Source organism: Eptatretus burgeri, chromosome 15, assembly GCF_056783735.1.
Source record: "Eptatretus burgeri isolate ZD-2024b chromosome 15, Ebu_testis_v1, whole genome shotgun sequence".
NCBI classification, from domain to species: domain Eukaryota; kingdom Metazoa; phylum Chordata; class Myxini; order Myxiniformes; family Myxinidae; genus Eptatretus; species Eptatretus burgeri.
This window is the reverse complement of record NC_140975.1, coordinates 45,749,004-45,774,363: the sequence shown is the minus strand read 5'-3', so window position 1 is coordinate 45,774,363 and position 25,360 is coordinate 45,749,004. Positions and strand designations below refer to the sequence as shown.

The window sequence follows — 25,360 nt, the reverse complement described above, 5'->3', positions numbered from 1 at the left end:
TGTTGGTCGATTAATTATGTACCATTGGAATGTGAGTACATCTATTAATTATGTACCATTGGAATGTGAGTACGTCGATTAATTATGTACCATTGGAATGCGAGTACATCTACCAATTACGTATTATCGGAATGTGAGTACATCTACTAATTATGTATTAATTATGTCTATTGTTAATGATGTAATAGAGCAGCAAACCAAACAAATCCTTGCCAAGATCTGCAATCTCTGCTCTTTCTTGTTTGGGATGGTATGAAAACCAACAGGTTGGCAGGATGGCTTCGAGGTATGCACACTCCCCATCTGAGTCGTCTCGCCTGGGTATGAATCTCAATCCAGCGATAAAAAAAAAACTCACCCTGGTGTTTCGCATGCAGGACGATGGACCGGCATGTGCATCATCCATTAGGAGGACGTTAAGCCGACGAACCCATATACCGGCACTCGTCATTGCTGGACACCTGCCGAGAAGGCAATGGCAAACCACCCAGCCCAACGCTTGGCAAAAAACCTGCTTCGACAGCACTGATGCTGCAAAGAGGATGCTATGTCTCATCTCACCATGATAACCAAAGTCTTGTATTCCAGCAAACCAGCCTGTTCCAGTCCACTGCATGACAAAGACCTCCAACCACTCATGTTGAGCGTTGTTTGGAATACTCGTCACACTTGCCAAAGTGTGGTTTGGCTCGATCGAGCGGCCATGGGAGTCGAACCCACACTCGCCAACGGAGAAAGAAAACTCTTCCAAATGGGACACAGGTGCTGAGATGATTTCTACAGTGACCTCGTGAAAGTGTCCGAACTGCATTAGCAGGCATCACGTGTAAGAGGAGATCAAATCGATACATCGACACGAGCTCAGTGACAGACATCTGTCCATTTCAACAGCAGCTGCCATGGCTTTGTCACAAACAAATTTTACATACCCACTGAAAAACACTCAAAATATCCAGCATCGACAACAAAACTAATCATATTTTACATAATGCAACATAATACAATTTAAGTGTTCATCGCATCGAAATAAGGACGACAATTTGTACCCTTTGTGACACGCAGCCACAGCTGGAGCTACAGCAGCACTGATAACTCAAAGGAACTTTCCCCAAAATAAATGTTGTGAAAAGCTTCCATTGTACTAAGTTGTAAACACTTACTGATAGCAGGTCACACAGATCAGGACAACAATGTTTATTCAATGATTCACCATCCATAGATATTATCCACATTTTTTTTTTTTTGGGGGGGGGGGGTTACGCTGCAGCAATTGTTGAAAGAAGAACTCACCTGGATGTGCCTCTCACATTCAGACAATTGTTTCTCCAGCTCCTTGTCATCGAACGACCGCCTCCGGCTTTTGCCCAACACATCCAATGCATTATTGATGAAACACAAAGGGGGTCTTGTTGCGACATTTGGATGCAGCTTGGCTAACTCAGAGTCGTCCTCCTCCAACTCAACAGCCGACGCAGTCGTTTGTCCGAACGAGATCGGTGAGAGGTTAGAGCAGCAGCGGCTTTGCTGGGGGTTTGCAAGTGGCAACGGCTGACAACCGTCATTCCTTTGACGACTCATGGGTGCCGGTCCTCCGTGAGAGGTCCTCGAACGCTCCGATACAGACGAGCCGTCCGTCTCCAGATGCGAGTGGTCAACAGACAAATTGCGGTCGACCGAACCGGCGTATTCAGCGGTGCAGCCCTCACCAGCGCTCTGTGCATCGTGGGAACGGTGCGCTCTCGATTCCTCCACCCCATTGGTCAAGTCAGTGACACGCACGTCGCAAAGCACACGTGAAGGACAACAGCCACGGTCCACTCTCGGGCATGACCGCGGGCATTTGCCCGGCACATTATTGTTCTCCTCCTGCTTCGTTTTCCACCCGTCATCACATTCTACACCATTTTCAACAATGTCCCACCGAGCAGAAAACTGAAGAATACCTGGCAACGGAGAGACACCGTTGATGTTCTGCAGGTGCACCTCAGGGTCTCCAGGATTGGGTGATGACGAGGAGGCATGATGCTTGGACGGTTCCTCGATAAATTCTCCTAAATCAGTAGAAGACACCAGACGGGATAGAGAGAGCAAGAAGAGGGATTGACAATTATTATTCCCGCGCTTTCGAAGAAAAGTGGGAATATTGTGATTGTTTCCGCCGTCCGTCCATCTGTCTGTCTTACCCTGTAACTCCTCCTACACCGTTTGAGATAGGAACTTGAAACTTTGGGACATAGTAGATATATGTATGGGGAGGTGCACAACACTGTCGGATTTTTGATATGACCCCGAAGGGCTGGGCCAGAGGGGTTGGGGTCATGGGGGTCAATTTAAAAAAAATTAAAAATTGTCTTATAGCTTTTTAAATCAAACATATTCATGAGTTATACATTTAACAACATTTTTTTTAAACACATGACGATCAGAGGGTGCTTGGGGGGGCTAGGGGGTGCTTAGCGTAGAGGGGATCAAAATAGCTCCTCCTACACCGTTTGGGATAGGAACTTGAAACTTTGGGACACAGTAGATATATGTATGGGGAAGTGCACAACACTGTCGGATTTTTGATATGACCCCTCGGGGCCGGGCCAGTGGGGGTGGGGTCATGGGGGCTGATTTTTAATATTAATAATATAATCATCATTGAAGGCAGATGATGAGAGCAATCCCCATCCATCAGCACAAGTTGAAGATTTCCAAGAAAGAGCTCGAGTCCACATTTTTTTTTAAAGTTTCACAAAACTTCACGCGAGATCAGTCCAGACAACAACATTGGACTCCCGTGTGCGCAACGAGAGCAACGCCGGAGGAAACTTTTCTTTAACGCCCGATTGCTCTGGCAATGGATGACTCGGATGGGTTCGGTCGACACGACGTTTGAAAACCTTTTAATCGAGTCGAGGCTCATCACAGAGACGAGGAGCAGGTTTAAAGGCGATGCGGTGCATTGCACAAAGCAAACTCACCCGTGTGGCCGTCACGTCCTCCGCAAGGCTGCCCGTTAACAGGGGGAAAAGTGGACATTTTCCAGCCACGTGACACGTGGCCCCATCGCAGGGACTTCAGAAGAGCAGCAGCACGTGGGGTCGTGCAGAGCCGAGACCCTCACACGATGACGTCATGCACTCCGTCTCTTGACTGTGAGTGGGACACAATAAACGGGATCCGTGGTCCGACGTCCGTTTTCCGCTCTCAATGACGTTATTTAAATTCGACTCCGTGGGCGACTCTTCGGTCCGTGCGGTCATCCGGCGGTTCGGGCCTTCCAGCACGACCTTTCATGCCGCCATCGATTTGTATAATCTGTAAAAATGGACAAACATCCGGAACTGTTTACCCTCTTCAATCCTCACACGACTTACCGAACTTCGATTCCCGCTAACTCCAGGCCCAGCGGAGGAAGCCCGCCCCCGTAAGCATGACTGACGGAGGAAGCTCCGCCTACTCTTACGTCATCGGTGGGCGTGGTAACTCCAGGCCCAGCGTAGGAAGCCCCGCCCCCGTAAGCATGACCGACGGAGGAAGCTCCGCCTACTCTTACGTCATCGGTGGGCGTGGTAACTCTCGCAATTCGTCAACTTACTTTAACTGTGGATATCTCTGCAACTCCAACGGTTGGGGGTTAGTATAACCAGGCTGCGTGCAATGAACCAAAGCCATCCAATGCTCACCTGTTTATACATTTATCGTTTTTAAAAGACTAGTCTAATAATATTTTTTTATAAAGCATTGCAGTGAAGTCAAATCCAAATAATTTTTAAGCAATACAGGGGGCTGCAAAAGTAGGTATACAGTAATGAAAAACAAAACGAGCGCACAAAACGTATTTTATTGATTATACAAGCATATCAATAATAAACATATCAATAATAACATACCAATAAACATATTGTTACGGCTGTGGAAATTCACATTACACCATGAAGGGCCCATAGGTGAGATATCTCTAAGTACATGTGTAGTTAGCCCCAAATCCGTTGTCTAGAAGGAATTTATGTGATTCATTCGGGCTGCAACGCTTTGAGATAGCCGTTTTTCTGTTCTATCTTTATTTTGAACCAACCACGTCTCAACCGCCATCACACAACAACCACCTTAACCACCACGCCAGCCATCGTCACCAACTACAACCACGCTCCAACCCTCAGACAACAACAACAATGCCAACAGCCACGACCTTTACCTTCACAACTCAATCCCGCAAACATCGCATCACCGCCATTCCCAAACGGCACCATAACCATCAAACCACCACCGATAAACCCTCCACCACCCTCACCTCTCTCCTTCTACGGCCATTCCCTCACCACCTGTGAACACTGAGCGTCGGGCTGTACTGGGCTCGTTCAGCGATACGCACTGAGCAGCGAGTGCAAATAGCGGCCTTTCCGAGGGAGAATTCGGATCAAGAACGCTACACGCCCACTTCTGATCCGCCCAATTAGCAAGTGCGGAGCGGCTTGGCCCCGCCTCCAGGGGCGTCTGTGTGAAATCGATATATGCAAATTATAGGATTAGGCGAGGTTCACGCCCACTTTTCCTCTGTCCAATTGGCGAGCGTGGCTCCGCCCCCGAAGTCATCCTGATCCGGATATTTGCATATTGTTTTCTCCTGCCGGCCTATAAAACGGCGAGCGCAAGGCGAATCGTAGCAGAGTGTGGCAGTAGCAGTGTGTGTCGGCAGGGCAGAGTGAGTCGAGTCATCGGTGTGGCAGAGAGTGGAGTCGGGTGGTGAAGTCATCGGTGTGGCAGCGAGTTGGGTTCTGCAGTCGGCTGAGGAGAGTTGCGGGAAAAGGCAAAGGAGATCGGGTCCGAGGCGAGAAGGACGGCGGTCGGCGACGAGGTCGCAGTGTGAGATCGCTCGTCGCGGGACCCAAGCCAGCCAGCCATTCTCCTCCCCCAGGGCATCAACAATTCCCCCTTTCCCCCGCGCTGAGATAGTGCAAAAACGGGGCCCCGTTCCCATCCCACTCCAAACGTCGTGCCAACGAAACCCGCCCAGGAGCACGGAGTCAGGGCACAGCCACGCGGCCACATCTGTGGCTCGTCCGCCAACGCATCACGAGGACGCGGGTAGGACCCACCCGGTCTCGTGGACCTGGCCGCTCCTTCAGGTCACGCGCGCATATTGGCCTACAGTCCCGTCTGCCCCCTTGTCTATGAGGGTGGGTTCTTTCCTTTGCTTTTGAGTAAATGTGTGTTGGCGCCGTCTGTAAAGTAGAACTGTATAAGTGTTGCCGTGTGTACGCGTATTCGGAAGTAACTCTGCGTCATTGTTTCTTTTGTTTTAACTGCTGTATGTGCATTTTGACTGTTTGGCTGTATATGTGTGCTTTCCATGTGTCGCGTAATAAATGTGCATTGTGTGAACTGTTTTCCCGTTTCGCTTCGTCTTTTCTTTATTAACCCTCCATCCTGCTTCACGTAAAGGGCTTAATACGCCCGCTAATTAATCTGAACCGTCCAGGTCGGCGATAACACCGCTCGGTTATCCCGATAGCACGGAACAGGCCGCCCAAGCGGCCCGTGTCCGAAGTCGACCTGCGAGCGCCCGATCGACCATTCGCGCAGGTACTTAGGTAGATCCAATTTGGCAAGCGACCCTATCCTGCGCGGGTGGGCAATTGGCACGATCGTGGTGAGGTTAAACCCCCACCCGTGACTAGCTCCTGGCGTTGGTCCGAGAGGGTCACGACTGAATTGTCCGTCCAGTGGGCGACGTGCTGCGATTCGAGTCACGTGGCCGTCCGCACGCCGGCGGGCGCGAATTCGCAACAATATCAATAAAAAACATCCCAATAATAACATATCAATAATAACATATCAAGAATAATACCAATAATAAACATATCAATAATAAACATATTAATCCCTCAAATGTTCAAATTAAATGAATCCTAGCATCACTATTACAATACTGGTAATACTGGTATAATCCTCAGTGTATACCTACTTTTGCAGCCCCCTATATATGTATTTGTATATTGTAATCAGTAAAAAATAGTGTGGTAGATAAAAACATTAGAAAAGAAATAACTTGCACCAAAAACTTTAACATTTTCACGCTCACGCTCACGCTGACGTTCACGCCGGGGGTATGGCTGTTGCTCTCTGCTCTTCGAACACGCGAGATAAAAAGGGCATTATAAACTTGGCACAAATCGAAAAGTTACACTCAAGTAGTTTTAGCCACTTTGACATAGTTATGATAATTCGTGTTACCCGATAATGCATCGAAGAACTCTTTGTCAGTGCAATGTATGCTTATCAAACTTGAAAGCGGAATGAGCTGGTAAATCAGGACGAATGGTCCGAGTCATTAACTTATCTGAAAAAGAAACTTCCCAAATGCTACTGCGTCCAAACAGTTAATACATCTGGAAGTGATCCACTTTGTCATCGAAGAACAGCAAGTTGAACTTGCATGGCCCAAGAGCCAGCTGTTTGACTGGCTGCCAGGTTTCGAAAACCCCGTCCAGCTTTCTGTGGGATTTTTCTTTAACACAGTTACTACTATTACAAATAGCTACAACATTCACTCAACCAATGGCTGGGTATTACGTTTTCTCAACTCCTCACTATCCTGCCTTCTCAATTCTCATCCATCCCTCCGCCAGCCAAGGTTGCACTCGTTCTTCCACAGTACCACCCCCCCCCCTCCGAGTAACCCTCCACCAAGCTCAATGCTCTCCTCTCCTCCATTTTTTCATCCCTCTACTCTGTCATCTCATTATCTGTGAAAAATGGAACCAAGTCAGCTCATTGAGTTTGTCGTATTCATACTCTCGCGTTCTGCTCGAAGACAGGTTCATTACTGCCAAAGCAGTTTATTTTCAAGGGTTACACGAGGTGCTTTGCCATTGCCTTCTCAGCAGTAGTTTGATGATAAATTTGGCCAAGGTGTTGGCGATAGCTTGCTGACTCTTCGTGAAGAACACCGTGGGATCATTAACTAACGCCGGCATATGGGACGCCCGGTTGAACGTCCATCCAAGGGACGGCGCACACATCGATGAGTCGCCCTGCCTGTGAAATACCAAACTGGAAGGGATTAAAACCCAGGCTAGACGGCTTAGAAGCGAGTGTGCATACCCACCGTCATCTCATCTCACCCCCATCCTTATTAGCCCCTACTAATCATGCCTAACCCAACACCATCGTACTTACAGGTAACTGGTTTCTTTTCCCACCCTCCATTTTTCCTGTTCTTTCATTCCCTTGCTTCTTGTGGCCAGCTGTTATCTCACTGCCCCACTGTCAGTTCATACGCTGCATCACCTCGCTCTTCCATGAGCCTCGACATTGTAAAGAAAGAAAGAAAGAAAATAAAAGCAATCTTTCAAGCTTGAAAATTAACTTCAGTCACACGTCCTGATTGTGAATATAACCAGAGTATTGTTTTTTTATTGAAAGGGGGAGTGAATTACAACAATCAGAAGAGCAGAAGGAAAGGTTTATGTATACAGTATATGTATACAAGCAGTTTTCAAGAAAACCCATCGTAACGGCAAGGCACGTATGATTTTAAAATACGATCACGAAAGAAAATGTAAATCAAGAGCAGACACACAGAACTTGGAATAACACAGCAGATGTGAATATCGTTGTTCAAGACAAGGGAAGGCCAGGTACCTGTAAGGTAAGTCACGTGCAAGGAGTATGCAAACGTTAGCTTGCTCGCCCGCCCGTACACATGGGGCATGGCCCCGAGACAGCCGAATGGCGATCGGTCAAATTTGAAGCCACGAGCGGGAAAGCAAAACCCTATGCTTTTCCAAAGGCTTCCTGGTTTTCCGTTAGCCCGGTAGCAGGAAGAGAAAACATCTCCACGCAAGTAGTTTAACAAGGTTTTAACGACAAAAAAAAATATTGGAAATAAAAACAAGCACAGCAACAATGAATACATCACTATGGAATGGTAACTAAAATTGACACCGCTTCTCCCAGCTATTCAGCATCGGTTGAACCATCAAGCACCATGGCGGGGTTGGGAAGTGCCATAAAAATGAAGGGAAAGGGGGAGGGGGTGCGTAACATGTGCAAACACAAGCTTACAGGAATCCAGAGGCTCTAACTCGTATACATATGATGCCCCATCCCACAAAGGTGGAACTGCCAGCCTAAACTCATAAATGCGTTAACCCATACACCACCGTGGGTTTATATTTACTCATACACCACCGTGGGGTCATCACCCTACCTATATCTCTATCTCTATCTCTATCTCTATCTCTATCTCTATCTCTATCTCTATCTCTATCTCTCTCTCTCTCCTGTGCATGTAACAATACATATTTCCAGTGTTTGAATTTGAACAGTTTCGCAGACAATTAATACTTCACACCATGAAACACGACACACAAAATGATACACTGGCTTGACCATAATAAACCGGATAAGATAGCACGTCGTGGTCAATGATTCAAACACCCTTTTGGCGGTCCGAAGTCAATCATATACCACGAGTTATCCTGAGTCAGAGACGAAAGACACTCAATTACAATTCTTGCATCCATTGATGAATTTGAACAGTCGAGGATCCGAACCGTGGCCTACGTGGAGCAGTTACATCTTATATGTCAGGGACCTCAGGAGAATCGAGTAAGTGGCAGTAAAAGCTGGTGATGCGTTACATTTTATTGTCGGCATTAAAGTTTAAAACTGATTCAATGAAAAAGGTTCCTTTCCAGGTGATAGATCAACTGCTCCATTAGGATGGTACAAGTCTTAAATACGCTCCTAATAATTGGACTAAATACCACGTGATTGTGCCGAATATGACAAAATAACAATCGCGTGATTGACTTCTTCAAGTCATGTGATCCCAAAAAACAGGCATGATTTTCAAAAACAATTTAAAGGGTGTTTAAAATGCCTCCACTCCATTCACCAAGCTTGGGCCCTGTTTACATTTGGGTTGCATTTAGGATTCCAACTGGACCCCCAAGACTAACAGCAACACTCCATCCCAAACCACCACCAACCTCTCACAACATTTTCTTTAGTAATACTTCCGCCTCAAGTACACTGTGTACGGAATGCCATCGTTGCATGCCTCCCATGCCTGGACCCGGTGTCTGATCATCAGGGTTCACCCAGACGGCAGAGCGCAGCCCAGCTGTTAGGGATCCGCTGATGTCACACTCCCAGCTGTCTCCCACCATGACGGTGCGTTCGGGCAGAACGTCGAGTTGTTGGCAGCACTGCAGGTAAGCAGCGGGAAGAGGCTTCTCGGCTCCGAGCTCAGCCGCGACGCAGACCGCATCGAAGAAACGGCTGCAGGCACAAGCATTAATCTGCATCCAAACACATTTTCGTTCGAAGTTATATCTTCGTGCTTATACAGCAATGTGCACGTTTAAGGCACGACAGAGTCGTGACGTTTCCTGCAAAGCCCACAAGTTCCTTCGTGGTTTTCCCAAGTTTCGTTATGGTTTTCATACCTGCCAGTTTGCTGAAATGCGGCTTGTGGGCAAGGAAATATCGAGCAAGAACTTATGGTCTCCAAAGAACAGTCACCGACTGTTAAGCTGCTCTTACGATTGCAGTGATCGGAGATTGCAATGGAATTATATGATGTTTTAACTAATTAGATCCCAGTGGAAGAGTGTTTAAGTGGAAGATTTAGACTCACACAAACTTGAAGACCTACCTTATCTCGCTGTGTGCTCGCCTCGCCGTTGGTCAGCAAGCCGAGGCGAAGACCTTCATCACCGCGCAGCCTCACCAGCATTTCCTTGGTCTCAGGCAACAGCTTGAGGTGAGCGAGCCGTACCTGCAGCCACTTCTCAAAACACAGTTTGGCTAATAACAGGCACTGTTCCTCTGGCCTACCAGCAGCTTCGTGAAGGGCAGCCAGCCACAGGTTGCTGCGCCACTTGTCCGAGCAGAGATTTCCAGTCGGATCTGAGGGCTCTTTGGCAAGTCTTTTTGAAAAGCTTGCAAGTACGGAATCTACCTGGCAGTTGAAGCCATGACTGATCAGCAACAGACGCACCTGAGGAGATACAACCATTCATGCCAAAAGTAAATTATTATTAAACAGTTGAAAAGGTGGTCGTGGTGGTCGTGGTGGTGGTGGTAGTGGTGGTGGTGGTGGTAGATGGGAAAAACATTTTTTTGCCAAAGTGTAATTTTGACCCTTGTCCCCTTCCCTTCCCCACCCCCACAAATAATTATTTAATTTAACAATTTCACGGCTGTACTTGAGGACAGCACAGAGTTTGAATGAGCTGTATACAACAGCTGGAACCACCAAACCTGCAACAGAAGCATATCACACCAAGTTGGTACTACTGTACAGTTAATTACTGAAACTAGCAGAGTACCCACCCTACGGGCGATCTTGTTCCAAGCATGCAACATGTTCTGAAGCATACCTTTATTTGGGTGGTGTATATGTAATGGACAGCTTCCTCAAACGCTCCCAAAAAATAAATTATATCCCAGGTTACGTGCATGAAGCAAAAACATCCCGACTGCTTACAATTCAAAACACCTCACTGCGCTGGAAAGCCTGGGGACAGGAACAATGCTGTAAACTGTAAAGAGTGGAGACTTACAACACCCTCTCCCACCTTGAGGCAGTGCTACACGATACACATTTACGGGGAGAATACGCATCCCCTCCCTCACCCCCACCAGTGCCGGATTATGCCTCGGCGGGCCCTAAGGCACATTTTGAAATTTTAGAGAATGGCCTGAAAATTTTATATTAGATCTCGAGCTCATGGAAATGGACACCAGACAAAAGATGAACTGATTCAAGAACAAAACATTTAATACAAAAAAGAAAAATATTTAATGTGAAAATAATTTTTAGCCCAAATTTTTGGCTGGCCCGAAGGCACGTGCCTTGTCTGCCTAATGGTTAATCCAGCACTGACCCCCACCCTCCAAGACCACTGGCAAAGATAAAAACACCCCAATACATTAATTGGGGTCATGCTGATCCTATGTAGCAAGTCTGGATATAATTGGCCCAGAACTGCAGGAGTAGTGGAACACACACACACACACACACACACACACACACACACACACACACACACACACACACACACACACACACACACACACACACACACACACACACACACACACACGTCCATCCATGAATTTTAGTAGGAATTGAGCCTCAGGGAGACACTTTTCGAAAATGAGGTGATAAATGAGCTTATGCCAAGTGATTGATGCATTTCTCATGAGTTCTGATCACAATCAGTTGTCTGCAAGGATAATGATGTGTATATATATATATATATATATATATATATATATATATATATATATATATATATATATATATATATATATATATATTACAGACATTAAAATTATTAAATTCTCCTGACTTGGACCAATGCTGTGATGACATCATCATGACAGCGTCAGGTCTGCTAACCCCAAGGGCATCAAGCACAGTTCATGTGAGGAAAGTCAAAAGCTGTCACCAAGCAGATGAAAAGTGAAGCTCCCGACCTGGTGTCACCCTTGTTTGGGCTCATCAGGGCAATACCCACTTGGTAACTTTTATATAAAATATATAACCAGTATGTATGTATTATATGTTTTTCTTCTTCTTCTTCTTCTTTCGGCTGCTCCCGTTAGGGGTCGCCACAGCGGATCATCCGTATGATCCGCATAGTGATTTGGCACATGTTTTACGCCGGATGCCCTTCCTGACGCAACCCTGGTCGCCTCTTACGACACAGGGATATGGTACACCTATTTTAACCGGGGTATACACCGGCCCAGTATACTGGTACTCATTTCGCCGACCTCGGAAGGATGGTAGGCTGAGTCAACCCCCTGGTGTATTAATTCAGTGGCTCAACGGGGCTTGAACTCAGGACCTTTTGGACCTTTTGGAAGCCACTGCCCAAACCACTGCGCCAACACCAGGCTAAGTATATATATATATATATATATATATATATATATATATATATATATATATATATATATATATATATATATATATATATATATATATATATATATATATATATAGATAGATAGATAGAGATAGATCCATATTAAAGAAAGACCCACCCACATCTCTCACTGAAACTGCTGTGTAAAGCATCCAAGAGGGTGTGTGGAATTGGGATTCTCATGTGTGTGTACTACTTGTGAATGTCTTTATAGTTGTGAAGAAACTCTTGGAAGGGCTTGATATAGCAAAGCACTTACCTTGTGTAGGCATTCTTGGTTGCTTTACGCAGCAGTTTCAGTGAGAGGAGCATGGAAGGTGTTCATGTATACGTATAATACATACATACACATACACATACACATATATATATATATATATATATATATATATATATATATTATATATATATATATATATATATATATATATATATATATATACATATATACATATATACATATATACATATATACATATATACATATATATATATATATATATATATATATATATATATATATATATATACACATACACATACACCTTGTATAACACAAGCGACGTTTGAAAAACAGCACATAAGGGAGGGGGTTGACGACAGGGAAAACACCGTCACGTGATTAAACAAACACCGTCACGTGATTGATTAAACACCGTCACGTGATTAAACACCGTCACGTGATTGATTAAACACCGTCACGTGATCTCAGATCGATTTCCAAACGCACCCAGAATGTCATGTCGTGGATCACGACAATGATCACCAGTGGAGCTGGTGAGGGTGAGTTCCGATCTGCGTCCGCGAACAGGTAGAACAATGGATGAACCCATGATGTTGATCGTGGTGTGGTAACCACTCGCTGTTTCACACGGCGGTTAACTCATAGTTACCATAGGAACAGCTCAATGAACGTCTTGGGTTCATCCATTTCAACGAGCTCGACCTGAGCGGGAAGTGTCGGAAGGACGAGCGGGACACGGAAGTAATAATTTACCTTCCATGAGCTCGTATTTTAATTTACCTCTTGGAAAGCAAGTCTGTCTGCGCCCCTCGTGTCGATGAGCGTGTTGTCCAAATCGAAGATGACGGCTTCCAGGGTTTCGTCTGTCGATGCCATCTCGACTTGTCACTGATGACTTGGAGCCGTTGAAGTGACGTCAGAGACGCGTCGGGATCGGCCACTCCACCCCGTGTCGCGATTCTCAATGTTTTAACGTCAAACGCTTCGGTCTCCACCGTCTACATCCCCCCAGGCCTACACCAATCCCCCTCCCCCCAGCGAGCCCTACCCGTATCCCCCTCCCCCAGCGAGCCCGACCCCGTATCCCCCTCCCCCCAGCGAGCCCGACCCCGTATCCCCCTCACCCCAACCCGACCCCGTATCCCCCTCCCCCAGCCCGACCCCGTATCCCCCTCCCCCAGCCCGACCCCGTATCCCCCTCCCCCAGCCCGACCCCGTATCCCCCTCCCCCCAGCCCGACCCCTTTCATCCTACTCCATCACTACTCTACCCCACTCCCTCCAACCCACCACGATCGCTGTCCTTCAGCCACGTTAGTTATGTTTATTTATTTATTAAAACGAGGTAATTAGACAATCGTTTAATGTGATGTTAAAAGGATTAAAGTTGAGAAAATTCTTCCTTGTAGTGAGGAAGGAATGAAAAGGAAAATTCATTTTTTCCTCCATTTGTGTAACGTGATGAATCCGTCCTGACGGAGGGATTAACAAACAAGTTAATTCACTCAGAATGTACCTGTTTTACTGTGACGTAATACCAACCCCACCCTCTCCCACCGTGAGCGACGCCGGATGCCACAGACAGACAGACTTGGGGGTCTCTCCTCACCCTGAACCCCCAGGACGATGATCGATGATTTATTTTATCTTTAAACAATCTAAAACCTTCCTGGGCAAACACCGAGTACAACCACCAGTTTTCAACTCATTCTGTCCGAGTCCAGTCGTTTGGTTCAGGAGTGCACAGAAGTTAAACGCATGAACAAACAAGATGCACGTCGTGCATGCTGCCGAACTTGTGAAATCAAAATAAACTACAAGGACACGGGAGAGCGCACACCTCCACCACGTGATGCCTGGTCCACGAGAACATATCGGGACCAATACATTTTTGAAATATCATGCCATACAGTACTGCATCGTTTTTGGCCCGATCTCTCAATGGTGAAGAATCACTTTAAAAATTAAATAAATCTCACATTCAGATCAGGATCCGGGTCTTCACCAAAACTGAATCGATTCGTCCTTGTCAGACACCGAACCTGTCTACCAAGTTTCGTCCAAATCCGTTCACAACTTTTTGAGATATCGTGCTATATGTCATTTTTAGCCCGATCTCTCAATGTTTAAGAATCACTTAAAAAATTAATTATCGTACTCGTATGATCATGATCTGGATCTTCATTAAAATCTAATCAATTTGTCCTCGTCACACACCGAACCTGTCCACAAAATTTCTTCAACCTCACAGAGTACCCAGCCTTCGGGGTGGTTGGTGATTGTATTGCAAGAAGAAGACTCTATAGAGTCTCAACCAGGGGGAAGTTTCCCCCCTGGGGGGAATTTTAGGGTTTCAGGGGGGGAATTGGGACCACAGATTGGCAGACTCAAACTGTTGGAATATTGATATTTCTACAAACTACAATTCTTCAGATTATACATAATCTTCAGGACATCACACTTTCTTGAGTAAGGTGTGATGTCCTGTAGATTATGTACAATCTGTGGAATTGTAGTTTGTTTTAAATTTAATGTGACATTCAATAAAGTTTATTGAATATCACAGATGAAATTAAAAATAGATAAATATTTCACTTTTTTATCTGTGGAAATATTCCATTTATAGTTTTTTATTCACAGAATTTGGAGCCCATCATGAATGTCAAAAAAAAGAGAGCATGATGATTCATATATTCAATATAGATTCACATCGATCATCATTAATGGAGAAGAAAGGCCTCAATGTGTTATTTATAACAAAGCTTTGTCAAATGATTCGATGAAACCAACAAAGTTGAAGCAACATTTGCAGAATGTTCATCCTCAACACAAGGACAAGGACAAAAGCTTTTTTTGAATGTCATGGGAATACTCTCAAATAGATGAAGCTGGATTCAACAGGGGCATTCCAACAAATGAACCAAAAGTTTATTGAAGCTTCTTATGTCATAACACTGGAGATAGCAAAGCAGGAAAAAAAACCACATACAATTGGAGAAACTTTGATCAAACTTTGCGCTCTCAAAATGGTGGGAATTGTATTGGGAAATGGATTAGAGAAAAAAAAAAACTTGCAGCAGTTTCACTATCCAACAGTACTGTTCAAAGGAGGATCAGCGACATGGCCATTGACATCAAGGATCAAGTTGTGCAGGAGATCAAGTCTGCAGCATTTGGCGTATTTTCAATTCAACTTGATGAAACGACTGATGTGGCATCATGTTCCCAGTTACTGGTGTTTGCAAGATTTGTTCACTCAGGTTCATTTAAAGAGGAGTTTTTCTTGTGTTCTTCTCTTGAAACAACTACCAAGACCTCAGATATTTTGGAAAAGGTTTCATCTTTCTTTGAATCAGAAAATCTTTTGTGGGATAATGTCTGTGGGTACTGTACAGATAGAGCACCAGCTATGTTGGGGACAAAATCTGGATTTCAAGTTTGTGTGAAAAAGTGAGCTCCAAACGTGAAAGGCATTCATTGTATGATCCATCATCAGGCACTGGCCTCAAAAACACTTCCAGCTCCACGAGGGAAGGTTTTGGATCAAACAATTAAAATTGTGAATTTTGTCAAAGGAGGAGCTCTCAACTCACGACTTTTCAAGCAGTTATGTATTGACATGGATGCAGGCCATCATTTGCTTCTTTTGCACACAAATGTTCGGTGGCTTTCAAGAGGAAATGTAACTGAGCGAGTATTTGAGCTTAGAGATGAGCTCAAAATATTTTTTGAAATTCAGGGTAAGATGGAATTTTTTGCCTGGCTGGATGATGAGGAATGGATCATGTGCCTTGCCTATTTGGTTGACATTTTTGAGCAGCTGAATAAACAATCTTCAGATTCAAGGAAGGAATACAAACATCATAAAATTCATGGATTCCTCAAAAGCTTTCATGAGCAAGCTGGAAAATTGGAAGAGAAAGGTCAAGATCAAAAATGTTGCAATGTTTGAGAAACTGTCATCAATTCTTGTTGCTGGTGGTAAAGACCAAGTGCTTCCAGAATTTGTACAAAAATGAAATTTTGCAGCATTGGAAAATTAATTCAGCCAATATTCTCCTGAACTCAGTGATGAGGAGTTGGATTCAGTGTAAAATCCATTTAAATTGTCAGTTTAAAAAGTTCCTGATGATCGTCAAGATGAATTTCTAGAGCTGAAGACTGATTCGGGAGCAAGATATGTTCGATGAGAAATCAATCACAGAATTTTTGCCCTTGATGTGTAATTCCTACCCAAAAGTGGCAGAAAGAGCTATCCATGCATTCCTTCCATGTGTCGACACATCTTTGTGAGTCAGGCTATTCAAGTCTGTTGCAAATGAAAACGAAGTAGATTGGAGGTTGAAAATGACCTGCGTTGTGCCCTTTCAAGCACTTCTCCGCGTATCCAAGAATTGGCGAAGAAAAAACAATCACAGGTTTATCATTGACTGAAATCTTCATCAGAATTAAATTAATTACAATACCCTGGCATTCTATTGAACTTTTTGTTTATTGAAGTATGCTTCAGTAAGTTTAGTCTGTTCAGTAATTAGTTATGGATATAAAAAAGTACTTTTATTCAAATTTTAAAATCCATCAACATTTTCTATTGCTATTAAATTTGTAAAACTCCACTATAAAAATAATCCAAGTAAATGTATATGTACTAATATCGAAAAAAAATAAAAGATTTTCAATGTTACTGTATATGCATATTATTTGGAAAGCACCTTTTGAGTCAGACAATCTTGGAAAGGGGGGAATGACATTCTGACATATGGTGAAAAGGATGCATGGAGCAAAAAAGGTTGAGAACCACTGCTATAGATGTTTGTATGGTACGCATCAAATGGAATCTAACGGGTCTACAAGTCTAAAGGGCCAATGGTGTCAAAGAGCTGAATAGGTCTAAATACATTAAACGGTATTTTCCAAAAGTAGTTAGGGTTTAAATGGTCTAAGAAGGGTTTAATGGGTAAAAAGATCGAATCAAAGCGATGTAAAGGTCTTCAGGAGTCTAACGGGTCTTAAGGGGTCTAAAATGATCGAAGGGGTATAAAGGACTAAATGTTTAAAATGTATGTTCGAATAGTCTGTAACCTTTTGACCTCAAAAACAATAGGCTTCCAGCTTGTGACGACCTACACCAGGTGATTAAGAATTTGTGAAGATCGGAGTAAAATTGCGACCTGTAGTCGATTGACGTAGACAGACAGACAGAATAACAGACCAGACCAACAAATATACAGTAAGGTGTAGATGTATGAAGGGGTGGTGTTCCTCAAAATGGGCACACATGTCGAATACCTGTGGCCCACAGAACGGCGCGAACCGCGTTATTCAAATTTTACCGGGAAATACGTTAACCGCATAACTCTGAACCCGCAGATAATGAACACGACTTGTGAATATTCAATTTCCCAAGAACCAAACCTTACAGTCATTGTAAAATAATTGAATTGTACACAAAGCCTTAGAGGCCACAAATCGTTGAGAATACCAATCCCGGAGAGGAATTTGTTTCAGGTACCAGCGCACAATGGCCAACTCTAAACGAAAGACACAACGGGATCTTTCAAATCCACCAGGAGCCTGAACGGGACACCCAGCTTGATGTCAAATCCAACCGATGGCATACTCGTTGATGCATCACCTTGCCTGCAAAGCACCAATTTGACAGTCTATAGTCCATTCGGGAATTGAACCTAGATTTGAGGGTCGAAGGTGATCATGTTACTACTGTCTCTGCACCACCACATCCAATTTACTTGATACTCACAAGTGACATTTACTGGTTAATAATCTTGGTTAGTCAATACCTACGTTTGGGTAAAACGTAATGCTTTAATTGCTTCTTCATAATTACTGGAATTGAAAAGGTGAAATAATCGTAAAAATAATATATTCCTCCGTCCACGAGAGATGTGAACCCACGATTATGTTTGATCTCAATTAATGGTCTCTACCAGTCAGGGAGTATCGACGTCACTTGCAAGCAGCCAATAAAATGAAACTAGCCCCTCACACAGCCCAGCCCAGCAGCAGCCTCTCACCACGTGAAGGAAGCAGTCACACTTCCTTTGTCCGGGTATTTATCGGTGTGAACAATGAAAATGTTTTTGGCCGGATCCAATTTTTATTGACCCTGAACTGCCCGGGTCCTTGGCGAGTAAATGGTCCCATTTTGAACTTTGTATGACCGGTGCTTTGGGAGGAGATGCAAAAATGACAAACATTTGATGTTCCCCTCGCCGAAGGAGAGGGGATTGCATGTGGGTCTGTCCGTTTGTTTGTTTGTCCGCACAGAACTTTCGCGTTTTTCTCCGCAACCGCTTGTCGGATTGAGAAGAAATTTTCACCATTGGTGCGACTTCTCATGTGGAATGTTTTAATGATGACGTCATAGGTCACATGGTTTGGCAGCCATATTGGATTTAAAACAAAAATATTCTCCAGAACGACTGGACAAATCGAGGTGAAACTTCACACAAATGTTCCCCAAAGCATGCGTGTACAAGGTAATTAAAGAATAATTGATGTCGCGTGGTTTGGCAGCCATATTGCATTTAAGAAAAATATTAGACATTTTCTCTGGAACCGCTTAATCAGTTGACGTGAAACTTCACATTTGTAATTTAGTCGTGATGGGGAATAAATGATTTAAATTTCAACTTGATCGGACACATGGTCTGGCAGCCAGAACTATTTAATTTTTTTATCTGGGTTCTTTTTGATTTTTTTGTGAATAAGGCTCACTTGGCTCTGCCTGGATTTGAGGGTAGAGGAGTATCAGCTGAAATGTGAATCCTATTCAGGTTCCTCCTGATGACTTCATCTTTGCTTGTTTGGGTTCCTTCTGAATGCAGGTCTTCCATTTGATTTGAATTTATTTTTATCCCATTCTGAATTAAATTGAATAATAATAATGATTAAAAAAAAAACTTAATGGGTCAGGGTAGGCAGCCAATCAAAGCGGGACGTCTTGGTACCCGGTCATCACTGCCAGCAGTTATAAAGTGGCAGTTCTTATTACATCTTATTAATTACGTAACATCAGTACACAAGCACCACACAAAATAAGTCCTGGTGAGGGTCCGAAATCTCCGATTGCTTTTTTTCTTGTTATATAATAGATTACTTTGGTGTAAAATGCATTTTTAGGCCATACCTCGTCATTCCAGGTTCAATGACCCCGTGAATTGGTATAATTGCTCGAAAGGAAACGATATGCCACAAATTTCTCTTGATACCCTGCTTCCCTGGATCTTTCCATTCAGTATGTACCTCATATAACATCAGCAAGCCCTCAAAGTGTGCACAATCACCTTTGAGGTGTCTAACCTGAGTTTGAATCCTGACCCCACTATAAACGATCACACTGGTGTTTCACATGCAGGTTGAGGCATCAAGGAGTGTGCTGTCCATCGGCAGGACTTTAAGGCGGATGACCCGTACGTCAGCACTGGATGAAGATCCCAGAGTTTCATTCGTGAAAAGTGGGCAGGTTATCGCCAACACACTGAACAGATTACAAACTCCTGCCATGAGTCACTGCTGGGAAGGCAACATAAACCAATCAGCAAAACCTTTGTTCCAAGAACTCAGCATCACCAGAGTACGATACATTGATGATGAAGCGCAGCTCCTTATAACCTCCGCCACCAAAAGGCAGATGGAGGTTATATTTTAACCTGTTTGTATGTGTCTGTGTTTATCTGGGAGCAGGATATCTCAAAAAGTTATGGACAGATTCGGATGAAATTTGGTGGACAGGTTGGGTGTGTGACATGGACGAATCGATTCGATTATGATAAATATCCAGACCAGATACGAGAATTTTATAAAGTGATTCTTCACCATTGAGAGATTAGGACCAAAAACGATATATAGCACGGGATCTCACAAAGTTGTGGACGGATTATAAAACAAGGTGGATGAATTGAGTAAGTGACAAGAACAAGCCAATTACATTTTGGTTCAGGTCCAGATGCATATCCGGCCTATCAATGGGATACAAAACGTAAACTGTTCAACCTGGCGGAGGTATGCGCTCTCCCGAGTGCCATTCTAGTTACAATGGACTGTTACTATCATTAAAATAAAATAAAAAAATAGAAGGAAACTTTGGCTTTTTAATCCCAGTTTCCCAGATCAACACATTGCAGTATTCCTGGTAATGCTACAAAATGAAAAGTTCATTGGTGTATCACAATCTAATCACTTGTTTATTACAGTGTGAATAATTCTCTGCTTTGTAGCCTTTGTAACCAATAAGACCTGACTTTAGTGATTGCAATTATTTAGCAGAATATTTGAGATTAGCCTGCTTGTAATTCTTTAAATAACTCGATATTTGCCAACGTTTCCTCAGATAAGTACCAAGCAGGTTCAAGGAAGAGTCTGATATCACAGTTCCTTGATAGCACTTGTGTAATGAGAAAAAAATAAACAGGATTAAAAATAATTTTGATTTGTGGCATATCGAAGGATGAATGCTTGTTTCAAAGAAATAAACGTTCAAGGCACCAAAATTTTTAAATAATACATTTCAAATTCATCAGCTGTATTTGCAGTCTATCTGCAGTTTTATTTCATACTTCCAAAAGGATGCTTGGAAGGACCACATACAACCGACCATTCATTGTCCAACTACAACTGTGTTGATCATGTTTATACAAAGTGAACAATGGATGACAGGGAAGAAAATATAGAAAATAGTCAGACAATGCACATGAAGGTCACAGGGAAACATGACCTTTCAGGCCTCTATTTTTATTAAGACAAGGTACTGATCAAACCCTAAGGATAAGTTGTGGGTCAAGAAGGAGGAGGGAGTGGATCAGCCTGGACTGAATGGTCACAGGAAGCATCAAATCCTCACGATCTCTCCAGAGATACAAGGCAAGGGAAGATTTTCTCCAGTGACAGGGGCAGGTGGGCGCTGCACGATGAGACGAGCGAAATTTCCACCGACATGACCTTTGGTCAACCTCCCAGGGTTTATGCAGAAGCAACCAAGTACCTCCTGAGCATAGCAGCAGATGGGGAACATTGGCATATATCAATTATGATTTGAAAATGATTGTGATGGAGATATGAAACCTTTTTTCATTTTAAGATAACTGCTGAAAAAATTGCTCATGTTATGACATGTCTCGTTTCTATCCAAAGAACAAGTGACAATTCGGTTGATTTCATAAAACATGAGGTGGATTATAAAGAAACAGCAGGTTATTATAACTGACAGGTCAGAGAGCCTCCACGTTATAAAGTTACACTCGCCTCTGATCCAGTTGATCTCCCAGAGGAACTGGGTCCAGTTAAAAGTGCCATTGAATACGGTACGAGCAGGGGACAGTGCATCATGGTACATGTACTTCTTCAGATGGAACATTAGGCTAGATGTCCTGTCTGCAATATGGACTCCAAAGACCCATGTTATCTGTTGCATAAATAGGTATTTCGGCTCGTACTCTGGATGTATTCCAAATTTTCAGTACTAGTGAAGAACCTGTCCTTATGGATGGGTCAATTCACTCAGAATTGACGTATTTTAGCATGAATTGTAACAACTCCTTTTACCGGGAGTGGCATTATGCCATACACATTTACAGAGAGAATTGGGATCCTATCCCCATCCTGAACAGTCATGCACACATCTGGAGCTGAACCAAAATCAAATCGGCTTGTTCTTGTCACCTAACAAACTCATCCACCTAGTTTTATTATAACCCGTCCATAACTTTTTGAAATATCATACAACATATCGTTTTTGGCCCCATCTCTCAATGGTGAAAAATTACTTCAGAAATTGAAGAATTACTTCAGAAATTGAAGAATTACTTCAGAAATTGAAAAATTCTCGAATCCAGATCTGATCTTTTGTTTTAACATTACCTACACCACCTCCCTACCCCCCCCTCCCAGGGTCAATGGATTCTCTTTTTTACCAAATCCAAAACTTTCCCATGCACACCCCAAGTACAGCCACCAGTTTTTCAACTCATTCTGTCTCACGGTTCAGGAGTACATAGAAGGCAAAAAACACTTTTCTAATGGATGGATGGATATGATGGTGATGATGATAGCACTTGGTTGTCCATCTGGACTCATCAGCAGCCTTCCTGGTGAGTAACCAGATACATTCCCCTTAAGCAAGGCTTGCAATAACAAAACTGCTGATTTTTCCAGAGCATTAAGACTACCATTTATAATCAAACGGATCTGATACTTCACATGGTTTCCATGTCTACATTTCACTCATCTTCTCAAACACAGTCAGCAAGGGGATAATCAAGAGCAGGTAGATTACATTAATGTTCAGTCTATGCACTGACCTGATTTTCTCCCAAACTTTATATTAAAAGTAATACACTGAGAACACTTATCATGTGAAACATAAGGCTGATAAATGTTGATTAGCTTACTCGTTAGTTATGCTTGCTTTGATTCAGTAATCAAAATTAATACCGTAATACGAGTCTCAACCTGTCTCATTTCCAATCTCCTCCTCCTCAGCTTTGAGTGAGTGTTGCCACAAGGATTTGGAAGAAATATACACACACACACACACACACACACACACACACACACACACACACACACACACACACACACACACACACACACACACACACACACACACACGTATGTGGACACGCCTTCTAATTAGTGGATTCTGCTATTTCAGCCACACCCATTGCTGACAGGTGTATAAAATCAAGCACACAGCCATGCAATCTCCAAAGACAAACATTAGCAGAAGAATGGGCCGTATTGAAGAGCTCAGTGACTTTCAACGTGGCACCGTCATAGGACGCCACCTTTCCAACAAGTCAGTTCGTCAAATTTCTGCCCTGATCGAGCTGCCCAGGTCAACTGAAGTGCTGTTATTGTGAAGTGGAAATGTCTTGGAGTAACAACAGCTCAGCCGCAAAGTGGTAGGCCACACAAGCTCACAGAACGGGACTGCCGAGTGTTAAAACACGTCGCGCCGAAAAATCATCTGTCGTCGGTTGCAACACTCACTACCGAGTTCCAACCTGACTGGAAGCAACGTCAACAAAAGCACTGTTCGGCGAGAGCTTCATGAAATGGGTTTCCATGGCTGAGCAACCGCACACAAGCCTGAGATCATCATGCACAATGACAAGCATCGGCTGGAGTGGTGTCAAGCTCACCGCCATTGGACTGTGGAGCAGTGGAAACACGTTCTCTGGAGTGATGAATCACGCTTCACCATCTGGCAGTCTGACGGATGAATCTGGGTTTGGCAGATGTCAGGAGAACGCTACCTGCCCGAATACATAGTGCCAACTGCAAAGTTTGGTGGAGCAGGAATAATGGTCTGGGGCTGTTTTTCATGGTTCAGGCTAAGCCCTTAGTTCGAGTAGAGGGAAATCTTAATGCCACAGCACACAATGACATTCTGGACGATTCTGTGCTTCCAGCTTTGTGGCAACAGTTCGGGGAAGGCCCTTTCCTGTTTCAGCATGACAACGCCCCCGTGCACAAAGCGAGGTCCATACAGAAATGGTTTGTTGGGATCAGTGTGGAAGAACTTGACTGACCTGCACAGACCCCTGACCTCAACCACATCGAATACCTTTAGGATGAATTGGAAGCCGACTGCGAGCCAGACTAGCCTTCTCAAAAAAGTGGAGGCTGTTATGGCAGTAAAAGGGGGGACCAACTCCATATTAATGCCCACAATTTTGGAATGAGATGTTGGACAAGCAGGTGTCTAAATATATATATATATATATATATATATATATATATATATATATATATATATATATATATATATATATATATATATATATATATATATATATATATATATATATGACAGTGAGAGATGTCTCTGGGCCAGCGACCAGGGTTGCGTCAGGAAGGGCATCCGGCGTAAAACATGTGCCAAATCACCATGCGGATCATACGGATGATCCGCTGTGGCGACCCCTAACAGGAGCAGCCGAAAGAAGAAGAGACGTGTATATATATATATTGTTGTGGTTGACGAAATTCGCAAACCACCATTCAGGTCCCTTAGGTGAGATATCTCTGTAAGTTTATGTGTAGTTAGGCCCAAATCCGTTGTTTAGAAGGAATAAATGTCATTCATTCGGGCTGCGACCCCTTTAGATAGCAGTTTTTCTTTTACTATCTTTATTTTGGACCAACCGCCATTACTACCACCACAACCACCACCAACCACGTCTCAACAGCCATCACACAACAACCACCAACCGCAACGCCGCTTCACACCAATAGCCACGACCCTTGCCGTCACATCTCGCTCTCGCAACCATCGCATCACCGCCATTCCCGCGCCGCTTGTGGGCACCGATCCTGGACTTCGACAGGGCGCGCACCGAGCAGCGGGTGCAAAAACACCAGCCTTTCCGAAGGAATCGGATCAAAAACGATTCACGCCCACTTCTGTTCCGTCCTATCAGTGAGCATGGGGCGATTTGGCCCCGCCTTCAGGTGCGTCGGAGTATAATCGCTATATGCAGATTCGCGGATCAAAAATCATTCACGCCCACTTTTCCTCTGTCCAATGGGGAGCCAGCTAGAGGTGAAGGGTCGAAGGTGAAGGAGCGAAGCCCCGGGGGCTATAAGGGTTAGGGCTATAAGTTATAAGGGGTTAGGGCGAAGCCCCGGGGGCTATAAGGTTCGCTCGCCGAAAAGGAGTCAAGTTGAGTCAGTCAAGTAGTTGAGTTGGAAAGAGTCAGTCAAGGAGAGTGGAGAAGAGAAGAGTCGGAGAAAGCAGTTGGACGGAGCTGTGGAGAGTGGGAGAGTTGGAGAGGTGGCGGCGGCGAAGGCAGTCGAGAGGGCGCTCGTGTCAGAGTCGGGGAGCTGCGGAGAGGGGAGGCCGGTAACGGGACCGAGGTCGCGGTGGAGACGCTCGTCGCGGGACCCGAGCCAGCGAGATATCCTCATCCCCCCGAGCATCAACAACCCCCTCCTGTTTCCCCCCGCGCTGAGATAGTGTGAGAAGGGGGCCCCGTTCCCACCCCATTCCAGACACTGTCCGCGAGGCCCGCGGAGTCGGGGCGCCACCGCCATTTTGCGGCTCATCACCAGACGGGTAGGCTCGACGCGGTCTCGGCCCCAGGCCCGTCTGCCCCCTCATAGTGGAGGGTGGTCCCTTTTTCTTTTGCTTTGAGTATATGTGTTGTCGGCGCCGTCTG

General features: G+C 44.3%; 3 protein-coding genes and 1 pseudogene across 5 annotated transcripts in view; 1 reads left to right on the top strand and 3 right to left on the bottom strand.

Annotated features, from left to right (window-relative positions):
* DISC1 (DISC1 scaffold protein) overlaps positions 1-3,433 on the bottom strand; it is a 30,674-nt gene extending 27,241 nt beyond the window's left edge. The window contains exons 1-2 of one of the 2 annotated variants that reach the window (XM_085858341.1): positions 2,967-3,433; positions 1,291-2,051 (exon numbers count right to left, since the gene is read on the bottom strand). In XM_085858341.1, the coding sequence (XP_085714467.1) occupies positions 1,291-2,051; positions 2,967-3,024 (819 nt within the window). In that variant the 5' untranslated portion in view covers positions 3,025-3,433. The remainder of the gene's footprint in view (positions 1-1,290; positions 2,052-2,966) is intronic. The other variant, XM_085858340.1, reaches the window with a different exon arrangement.
* Positions 3,434-7,375: 3,942 nt separating this feature from the next.
* On the bottom strand, positions 7,376-13,213 carry NANP (N-acetylneuraminic acid phosphatase). Of its 2 annotated transcripts, none has more exons than XM_085858338.1 (3): positions 12,961-13,213; positions 9,653-9,997; positions 7,376-9,296 (listed from the first exon to the last, which is right to left on the bottom strand). In XM_085858338.1, exons 1-3 carry the CDS (start codon positions 13,054-13,056, stop codon positions 8,988-8,990), a joined length of 750 nt encoding a protein of 249 aa, XP_085714464.1. In that variant the 5' UTR covers positions 13,057-13,213; the 3' UTR covers positions 7,376-8,987. The 2 variants fall into 2 exon arrangements, with proteins under 2 accessions (XP_085714464.1, XP_085714465.1); XM_085858339.1 differs by lacking the exon at positions 12,961-13,213 and adding an exon at positions 12,830-12,902.
* Positions 13,214-14,838: 1,625 nt separating this feature from the next.
* Positions 14,839-19,492, top strand: LOC147012095 (zinc finger BED domain-containing protein 5-like; annotated as a pseudogene).
* Positions 19,493-20,722: 1,230 nt separating this feature from the next.
* The window catches only part of POLA2 (DNA polymerase alpha 2, accessory subunit), a 41,167-nt gene continuing 36,529 nt past the window's right edge, over positions 20,723-25,360 (bottom strand). The window contains exon 18 of the mRNA XM_085858337.1: positions 20,723-21,186. Within this exon, the coding sequence (XP_085714463.1) occupies positions 21,031-21,186 (156 nt within the window). The 3' untranslated portion in view covers positions 20,723-21,030. The remainder of the gene's footprint in view (positions 21,187-25,360) is intronic.